The sequence below is a fragment of the Bemisia tabaci genome, chromosome 7 (assembly GCF_918797505.1).
Source record: "Bemisia tabaci chromosome 7, PGI_BMITA_v3".
NCBI classification, from domain to species: Eukaryota; Metazoa; Arthropoda; class Insecta; order Hemiptera; family Aleyrodidae; genus Bemisia; species Bemisia tabaci.
In genome coordinates, this window is record NC_092799.1 from 15,548,996 (window position 1) to 15,558,760 (window position 9,765).

The 9,765-nt window shown below is 44.8% G+C and overlaps 1 protein-coding gene across 1 annotated transcript; it reads left to right on the forward strand.

Moving 5' to 3' along the window:
- Positions 1-419: 419 nt before the first annotated feature.
- LOC140225055 (uncharacterized) lies at positions 420-9,262 on the forward strand. The gene is made up of 2 exons (XM_072302530.1): positions 420-636; positions 8,360-9,262. Exons 1-2 carry the CDS (start codon positions 517-519, stop codon positions 9,260-9,262), a joined length of 1,023 nt encoding a protein of 340 aa, XP_072158631.1. The 5' UTR covers positions 420-516.
- The last annotated feature ends 503 nt before the right edge of the window (positions 9,263-9,765 follow it).

Sequence of the window (9,765 nt, forward strand, 5' to 3'; positions counted from 1 at the left end):
ATAGATATGATCCTTTCTGTTTCGATCCGTTTTCTTTTTTTTCACTTTCTGCGAAGCTTTTAGCGACTTTGCTGCCAAATGCGGATCCAAAATGAGTTAAGTATGTCGCTTGTCGCGACCTCAGTCCCCACTCCTCCCCTCCACTCGCGCTTTCCCCTCGTTTCACACGTCCTCAACCGAGGAATTTTTCGAAACTGCCATTTTTTATATTTGAAGCTGCCAATTTTTCGGTAGGATTCACTTCACGATCGGAGATTTGAGGCCAGACGTGAAAAGTTTGGCATGGTGGCAGGAATTCGTCACGCAGCGACGAGGTGTTCGTTCTTTTTCAACTGTCTGTCAACCCAGTCCGTATATAAAGGTACCGAGTTTTTCCGAGACGGAATAATGTTTCGTAACTGACATGAGCAGAGGGAACCGGGATGATACACTAGAATCCGCTCACGAGAAGTGTCCGCCTATTTTGCAGTCAAAACAACTCAGGTTTACCCTTCCGCTCAGCGACGACCGGCCGCAATGGCTTTGCTGAAGTTGACTCTAGTTGCACTGTCCTTAGCTGTTTATTACTCAGGTGCCATGCAATCGACGAACCCGTCCTCAAATCAGACTTCAAGGACCACCTCACGCCAAGTTTCGGTGAGTAAGTCTCAATAGTAGCAATGACTGTGAAAAAATAAGTCCCACAACTTTCTCGACCGTTAACGTTGATCAACTCCTGAAAACTGGTGAAATGTACAAAGAGGGTAGCAAAGTTTTTTTTTCTTCCTTTTTTGTGCGGTTAAGTACTCTTGTTCAAATGTTTATAAAATATTATTCTACCACTTATTTACGCGTCTCTAGGAGACTGTCGCTATAATTTAGGACTCTCTAGTCGCCGGAAGTAGGCTAAACCTCTAAGTCAATCCTTTAAATGTATGACTTCGCAAACTATGAACGCCGTTGTGGCAATAATGTTTTCTGCAGAGATGCCATCCTGTACTTTCCTGGTATTTTCTCTATTTCTTACATGATAGGCTTGTTGAAGTCCTAATATTGCGCCGATTAGCACAGAAAATAGTACTGTATCTTAAATTCTACAGTTGTTGCGTTTCTACTTCTAAATCTCTCTTTAATGCCTCTCTCTGCCGCATTATGTATTACATCACAGGGGTGATTATTTTCTTCGCATATATGTATTTTAAAAAGACACGATTTCTTGTACCAGTGAGATCTGCATATCTATCATGCCAATTCTCACGAATTTTTTTTTTTCGAGTGGAGTGATGCGTTTTCAAATTCGATCGGATTCGAGCCAATAAGATCCCCGATTTTTTTTAAGACATACGAAATATTTCTTTTACGTACAGGCGCTTCAGTCTGGTTTTCTCTTGGTTGCTTTGCCCGATCATTTATTGCAGCTCCTAGCTCCACTCTTGTTGAAGTTGTATAAATTTTTCCGGTTGCCTCCCGATATTTGCATGGCATCGTGAACTTCACTTGTGGCTTTAATAAGTGGCTCACATTTTCAAGTGATTCTATTTTCAAGGAAGAGATCCCCCAGGCTTGGCTGCACAAAATTTCAGTGAACATGTTTGTGAGGGTTGTTTGTAAACACAAATTCCTAAATAAAGAAACACCTTAGGAGGAAAATTTACTTGATTTTTGTCAGCGCTCAGGATCTTATCCGAGAACTTTAGGCCGGCTTTCTTTGAGTACCTCATCGTTGGTCCGTTTTTTTTAAATGAGCTCAGTTCACTGGTGCTGATCCTGATGATCCTGAAGCAATCAGGAACGTAAGACATATTTTTTTACAAGCTTAGAGTCCTAGCGCACGGGGCTCTGAATCAACCGTAGGTTGATTTACATTTCTCCCAGAATTTTTTTAACTCTTCAGCGGAAAAAAAGTAGAAATATGTTGAGATGCGCCCTTGACTTTATCCTGAAATGACCATGACACAGCATTCGTTGTTCTTAGACTATAGAAAATAGGAGCCACAACGCCATAACCCATATTTCAAGACGGCGACGTTGCATATTTTTATATTTAGACAATCAAAGCATTATTCGGAAAATCGACAACGTCACGATAGAAATCAGTAATATTTAACTCCATCGAAATAATTGACAACGCTGGAATTAAGTTACAGTTTAAGATCAACACGTTGAACACCAACACAATTTCATTTTAACTCCTGGATGCAACTATTCGGGCTTCACGGATGTCCGTGTTGCATATGCACGAAAGTGAAGGCGCTTTGACAGACCAGGCACTCACCGCTCCACCCGTGCGCCGCGGCGCGGCGCCATCGGCGGGTTTTACTGCGAGGAGCGAAAATAGCGGAGCGATTTGTCTGGTGGTGAGGAGGCTGGGGGGAGGAGGGTGGCAGTCATGAGGCTTAAACCTTAAAACTGGTTCCAGGGCCCGAGATGAGATGTGCCGGGCCTGCCGATTCCTCTCATTGACTCGCTTCACTGAGCGCCGCCCATGTTGAGGCGAGGCGGTTCGTGTCTAAAGTCAAAACGCCTTCACGTCCGTGCGTATGCAACACGGGCATCCCCAGAGTTCGGATAGTTGTATCCAGGTGTTACAATGAAATTCGCTCGGTATCCGTCGAATGCAACACTGACTGAGATTTTGATTGTTTCTCTCTTACACCAAAATTACTTCCAGTGTTGCAATTGTGCCGATGAAGTAAACCTTACTGATTTTTATTGCGACATTGTAAGTTTTCCGAGGAATGCATTAGTCATTTAAATGTATTACAACGTTAACGGTCCTTGGAATTCCAGTTTAATTTTTTTTATTATTATTATTATTAATGTGTTTAATTATTATTATTTCAAATTAAAAAACTAATCTTGTCGTTTAAGTGCTAGAGTTACAAAGAACAGTTTTGGTAAAGCCCACGAAATTTGGAACAAAAACGATGACCATTCGTCTCTCGACAAAATGAAATGCGATGAAAATTGTTCGTAACATTACAATCATAAATACACTGCATGATACACACTATAATTATGTATACACTGCAAGTGTAAGTAGGTATGCTCTTGCCGACCCATTGGACCGAACGCAACAAATCATTTCCGCCCCTGGAGTCGCGGCGCGGGTTTGGAGTCAATTTTGCAGTTTTGGCCGGGAGCAAAAATATGACTGCCTGCTCTTGACAAAAATGAAAGAAATCAATGAAAGCTAATTTATTAAGGAAGAAAATTAATTTACTTTCAGCGAGGTGACTATTTGCTCATTTTTATCAACAGCGTGCAGATCATATTTGTTTTCGGCCAGGACTCCAAAATTGTTGGTATTCAAATCTCTCGCCAAGGCTCCTAATGGAGCAGCCTAATACAGCGGTTGGATATGGAATTGCCGATAATTTAAATTCTGATGTTTATTTCGCTACATTGCAAATTTTTAGAGGTATTTTATTTTTTAAAAAAATTGTACGAGAAAACCGATGAAAACTCTTTTACACTTCTCCATTTCGATATTATCGAAGATGTAAGCTTTTACAAATCCAATATCACGTTCGACTTCTCACATTAATTCGATCAGCTGTGCGGCTTCGGCGAAAATCTGCGTCTCGGTCAAGGGCCTGCAAGAGACCTTTCACTGGTATCTTGGGAATGGTGAAAGTATTTACTTTCGGGACTTCAAAATTCAACTCTTGACCTACCCACAAATGGCGATGGTTAACAACGTGTTAAGGATTTTGCTTTGCAAACAAACTGCAGTTCGGAGAACTTATTTGGCTCATTACGTCACCCGAAGCTCACCAAACCCCTAGGTAAGATCCCAGGTAAGTTGCTCCCATGTAATGGAGATGTTGCATGTGTGAGGAATTTGCGATAGGACTGTTGATTCTTACGTAAAAGTTCGCGAGAAGCACGATGGTGCCACTGGTTTTCTCTGAAATCAACTCCAAAGCTCAAAAAAAGCTCTCAAGTTGAGGCCAAAATGGAGGGGATATCCCACGCTATCCTGAGAGTCCTCCTCTACATCAAGTCAAACTCTCCATGCAAAGATAGGGAGCAAATACATTAGCAGTAATGCCGTGTTTTCAGTTTTGGAGTCCCCAAATAAAGTGGCAACCCTGCTAATGTAATTGTTCCCTATCTTTGCATGGAAAGGTTGTCTTGATATAGAGGTGGACTCTCAGGATAGCGTGGGATATCCCCTCCATTTTGGCCTCAACTTGAGAGCTTTTTTGAGCTTGGGAGTTGATTTCAGAGAAAACCAGTGGCACCATCGTGTTTCTCGCGAACTTTTACATAAGATTCTACAGTCCAATCGCAAATTCCTCACACATGCAACATCTCCATTGTACATAAGGAAATGTTGAATCCCCGAAAGAAAAAGCTTCCACCTGTCGCCAAGAGGCCAGTGGAGGGTCTCTTGTCTCTGGCCGAAGGGGTCGGCAATAGCCATAGAGTGCGTAGAGTCTTAATATGAAGCAGTGAGCTAAGGCCGCATATTCTGATCGACGAGTTCCGAGCCTGGTGCGCGCCGAGATTCGGTCACCCATTCGATACATATTCGACCCAAAATGGACCACTAGACAAGGTACGAATTTCAGCATTCTGATGCATGTTTCTAAACCAAAATTTCACGAAGAACACGATTCGCGCAACGAAAATTACTGAAACCAACTCCTAACGGAGATATTAACATTTTTATTTCACATTGGTTACGAGGAATTTGAACTGCCCGCTCACAAGAAACTCAAAGCTCTACGTGAGTCAAATCGCGCACTACAACGGTTTCAGCGAGCTTCTCAATCGAGCAATGTTCATTTCCCACCATGTGTTTTTCAAACTATGAGTAATTTATAGCTGAGCTATAGCTGAGTCAAGATTGAGGTTGCCAGCTTTTTTTATCGCAGAGACGTTCATGATACCGTTTAGCGGGCGATGTGAATCACGTAGAGCATTGAGTTTTCATGAGCGGGTGGTTTCAATAATTTACGCACCAAGAATTATTAAATATCTTCGGGAGGAGTTGATGTCGGTTATTTTCGTTGTACGCGTCGTGTTTTACGTGAAATTTTGGCGAAGAAACATGTATCAGAATGCTGAAATTCGTACCTTGTCTAGCGGTCCATTGCGGTGTGGAATACGTAATACTTCATATCCTCTTTGTTTACATCGGATGGTCGGATCCCCGTGTATCGACAGTAATCGATTATTTATCGAATGGTGACCCGGCGTGGACAGAAGTCACGGAATTGAGGACCTGGGAAATGCTTTAAAGTGGCGACGGCTCTCCCATTTACATTAGGTACGACTCTATACAGGGTTATCCAAAAGTCACTGACCACCCCTGTAACTTTTTTCCAAATTGAGATAGAAGTTTGAAACTTTGGGAATGTTCCGCGGTCTAAGGTAGCAACTTTTTGGTCCCCCCAAAATTTTGGGGGGCGGCCCCGCTTAAGGGGGGCGGGGGCTAACTTTTTTTTTTCAAATGGCAACCCCCCTTTTGTGATACCTCATTCGAAAGATAATAAAAAAAGAAAATTTTTGGCGAAAACCGCAGGTCAAAATGTTCATTTTTGACAAAATGGCGGCCGGTCAAAGTTCAAAATGGCGGAAATTTGGCATCTCCGTTGTTTATGGACGGATTGGTGTGAAACTCGGAATCCTAGGGTTTTTTGAGATGAGAAAAACGATTCTGGCATTGGTTTTCCAGAAAAGTCAGTCCTTTTCAAAATGGCGGCGGTCAAAATGGCGGCCTAGAGCGGGAAGTGGATATTTAGGCTGCATATCGTTGGATTTGCATGAAACTTGGTATCTGGGGGTGTTTCGGCACGAGAAGAACGAATCTTTCATCCGATATCTGAAATTTTGACAAATTCCAAAATGGCGGCGGAAAAATTGCGGGAAATCAGTTTTTCGGCTCTTTACCGATGGATTAGCATGAAATTATTTGATATTTCAAGAATCTAATGAAAGATTCCTTTTAATCCAGCCAAAAACCGCCAGGATATCGAATTTTATGCAAATCCATCGGTAAAGAGCCGAAAAGCTGATTTCCCGCAATTTTTCCACCGCCATTTTGGAATTTGTCAAAATTTCAGATATCCAATGAAAGATTCGTTCTTCTCGTGCCGAAATACCCCCAGATACCAAGTTTCATGCAAATCCAACGATATGCAGCCTAAATATCCACTTCCCGCTCTAGGCCGCCATTTTGACCGCCGCCATTTTGAAAAGGACTGACTTAAAAACCCTAGGATTCCGAGTTTCACACCAATCCGTCCATAAACAACGGAGATGCCAAATTTCCGCCATTTTGAACTTTGATCGGCCGCCATTTTGTCAAAAATGAACATTTTGACCTGCGGTTTTCGCCAAAAATTTTCTTTTTTTATTATCTTTCGAATGAGGTATCACAAAAGGGGGGTTGCTATTTGAAAAAAAAAGTTAGCCCCCGCCCCCCAAAATTTTGGGGGGACCAAAAAGTTGCTACCTTAGACCGCGGAACATTCCCAAAGTTTCAAACTTCTATCTCAATTTGGAAAAAAGTTACAGGGGTGGTCAGTGACTTTTGGATAACCCTGTATGTACTCCATGGCCAGAGCATAACTATACGTTTCTCTTACCTTAAGGGCCGGATACACATGCGAGCTAGACGCGCGTCTTGAGCGGCGAGTAGAATCACCGTAGCCAATCTGGTTGCAACTTATATGCCCTCCCCGGCAATACCGAGGAGAAAAACAGACTAATGAACGACAGAAAGGAAAAGGACCTTCGAGCAACAAAATAGAAATTAAGTAACTTTCCCGGGAACTATACAGGGGAATACATAGAAACAAACATAATGTACATACAACAAACATATTAGGCTTCTAATTAAAGTGTAAAATAGGCCTCCAGGTTGTATTCTGTAAAATACAGTTCCACCTTGTAAACACAGTCCTCTCTCTCTGTAGCGGCACTCTCCGCAACGGAAAACTCTCTGTAAGGGATGTATCCGTCGGTTCCTTGACGTTCCTATTCTAAATATACTCCCTCTGTCTACCGGATCCCTCTCTGTACCGAATGAACCTTCCGGTCCCTTGAGGTCCGCTACGGAGAGATAGTACGGTATATCAATTGTTAAAGAAAAAAAAAAATCTGGTTGCAGCTCGCCGCCCGTAACTAGCTCAAAGTATAGGATCGGATCCTACACGGAGAAAAAAACCTCGTGCGTGGGACCCGAAGTTTAGGTCATATGGATCTCTGAAGTTTTCGGATTGAGCATCTGAACACTTTCGGTCTAGCTGTCCAGGTTCGGATCACACATCTGAAACTTCAGTTCTTACATCCGAAGTACTTCAGATGTGAGAACCGAAGTATTTCGGATGTGAGAACCGAAGTACTTCAGATGTAAGAACTGAAGTTTCAGATGTGTGATCCAAACCTCAGCAGTTGGACCTGAAGTGTTCAGATGCCCAATCCGAAAACTTCAGAGATCCATATGACCTAAACTTCGGGTCCCACGCACTGACGTACTGACTTACGCACAAGACTGAAGTACTTCAGATGTGAGAACCGAAGTATTTCGGATGTGAAAACCAAAGTACTTCAGATGTAAGAACTGAAGTTTCAGATGTGTGATCCAAACCTCAGCAGCTGGACCTGAAGTGTTCAGATGCTCAATCCGAAAACTTCAGAGAAGATCCATATGACCTAAACTTCGGGTCCCCCGCACGAAGTTTTTTTCTCCGTGCGCTTGCCGCGTCCAGACGCGCGTCCAGCTCGCAGGTGTATCTGGCGCTTTAACCCTAAATCGTCGTCTCCCGCACGAAAGAACGTAACCCCATCCCAAGGTTGCCAAATTGACTCAAATAATTTACTTCATTTTACCAAATTTTACCCGTGCTATCCCGTCAAAAATTTGTCTGATTCTTGCACGGAATCTAAGGAAAAATCAGTGACATTTTCAGTTAGAAATGCCCGAAATTCTCTCGATTACATGCGATTTGCGAGGGAGAAATTTTACAACATCGAAATGGAGACACGTTCTTCCGTGAAGAAGACGACGAAATGTGTTGGAATGAAGTTGTACTTAGAGTCCCTTTACACTGAGAGTCAAGACAACACCCCTCATGGAGTCACAAACGGGAATAAAGATTACAGAAATCGAACGTTTTTCGTAATCTTTGATCGGCCCATTCTCGAATTCCTTTCCTCGTCCCTTCCCTCATTCCGTTTGTTCCTTGCCGAACCCGTAATTCCCCGGTCCATTCCAGATTATAATCTTTGCAATCGGTGAAACTGTAATCTTTATTCCCGTTTGTGATACTGTGAAGGCCTAAAATACGGGAACCAATCAGAAATGGATTCACATTGTCTTGACTCTCAGTATAAAGGGACTCTAGTTGTGCTCGTCCTTTGGCAGCTGACGTCGAACCCGAGTTTCGGTTCGCGGAGCGGGGAACCTGCAGCGGAAACCGAGGAAGAGAACGTCGGTCGGGTGGTGGCTACGATCGACCAGGACCCTTGCTTGCAGTACCAGGAAGCGAAGACAAGACTCCAGGAGGCGCAGGCGTCGCAGGGACCCTCCCGCAGCACCTCGCGCGGATCCCGCGACTCCACCACCGAGTCCGTGTCGCCGAACAAATCCGCGGCGCTGCGGGCCTGCGCCACCGCCGTCAACGCTTTCCGCGCCCTCCCCGACGATCTCAAGACCAAGTGCCCGAGGGCCTACGGCTCCGACTGCCGGATGATCGACGGTGATTTCATCTGCTCCGTCCTCTTCACCAAGAGCAAGAACAACATACTGGGGTGTTTCGGAGGGACATCGAACACGAGCCTCTCCCTCCGCAAGTGCGCTAGCGAGGCCCTCAAACGAAGGGACGAAGCGCTCCAAGCCCAGAGGAACCAACAGGCGTACGACGAGTCCTACGGAAGACTGTATCGAGCCGCCTCGCAGACCGAGTACGGTCGCTCGACAACGACACCCGCCCGGTCCCGGCCGCGCCCCCAAATGAACCAACCTATGGATCAACAAGCCCTCGATGAGCTCGTTCAGCGTCGGCTCGCAGGCCGCGGCCGCGGGAATCAGCCTGCGCAGCCTCCCCTCCACATAGGTTTTGGCGAGATTCAGCCTGCCTCCCGACCTGGCTCCGGCGAGATTCAACCTGCCTCCCGCCAAGGCTCCGGCGAGCTCCCTCGGCATGCCCCGGGCAAAGAACCCTATCATGAACCGTCCTTCAAAGGGATCGGGCGACTGCCAACGGACAAGTCCGGATGTTCCAGTCAACCCCCGCCTCCACAGCCGCCAAATCGCCGCCGACCATGATTGAACACAATTTATGCTTCAAGTCACGGCGGAGCCCGGCATGAGTGAACCCTCTTTTGAGGAACTCATACCAGGGATTTTGCGCAAATGTGCGCGGGAAAAACAAGTCAGCGCTGAGCCCTAACATTTCAGATTAAAGCGGCAGTGCACGGAGAAAAAAATTTCGAGCGTGGGACCCGAAGTGCAGGTCTTATGGATCTCTGAAGTTTTTGGATTGAGCATCTGAACACTTTAGATAGCTCTCGAAGTTCGGATCACACATCTGAAACATCAGTTTCCACATCTGAAGCACTTCAGATGTAAGAACTGAAGTTTCAGATGTATGATCCGAACCTCGACAGCTAGATCTAAAGTATTCGGATGCTCAATCCAAAAACTTCAGAGATCCATATGACCTAAACTTCGGGTCCCACGCACGAGGTTTTTTTCTCCGTGTAATGCTGAGCCCTACACTGTCGTGCTAAGGAAGAACACCGTATGAGCCTCCAGACGTTGCCATATAT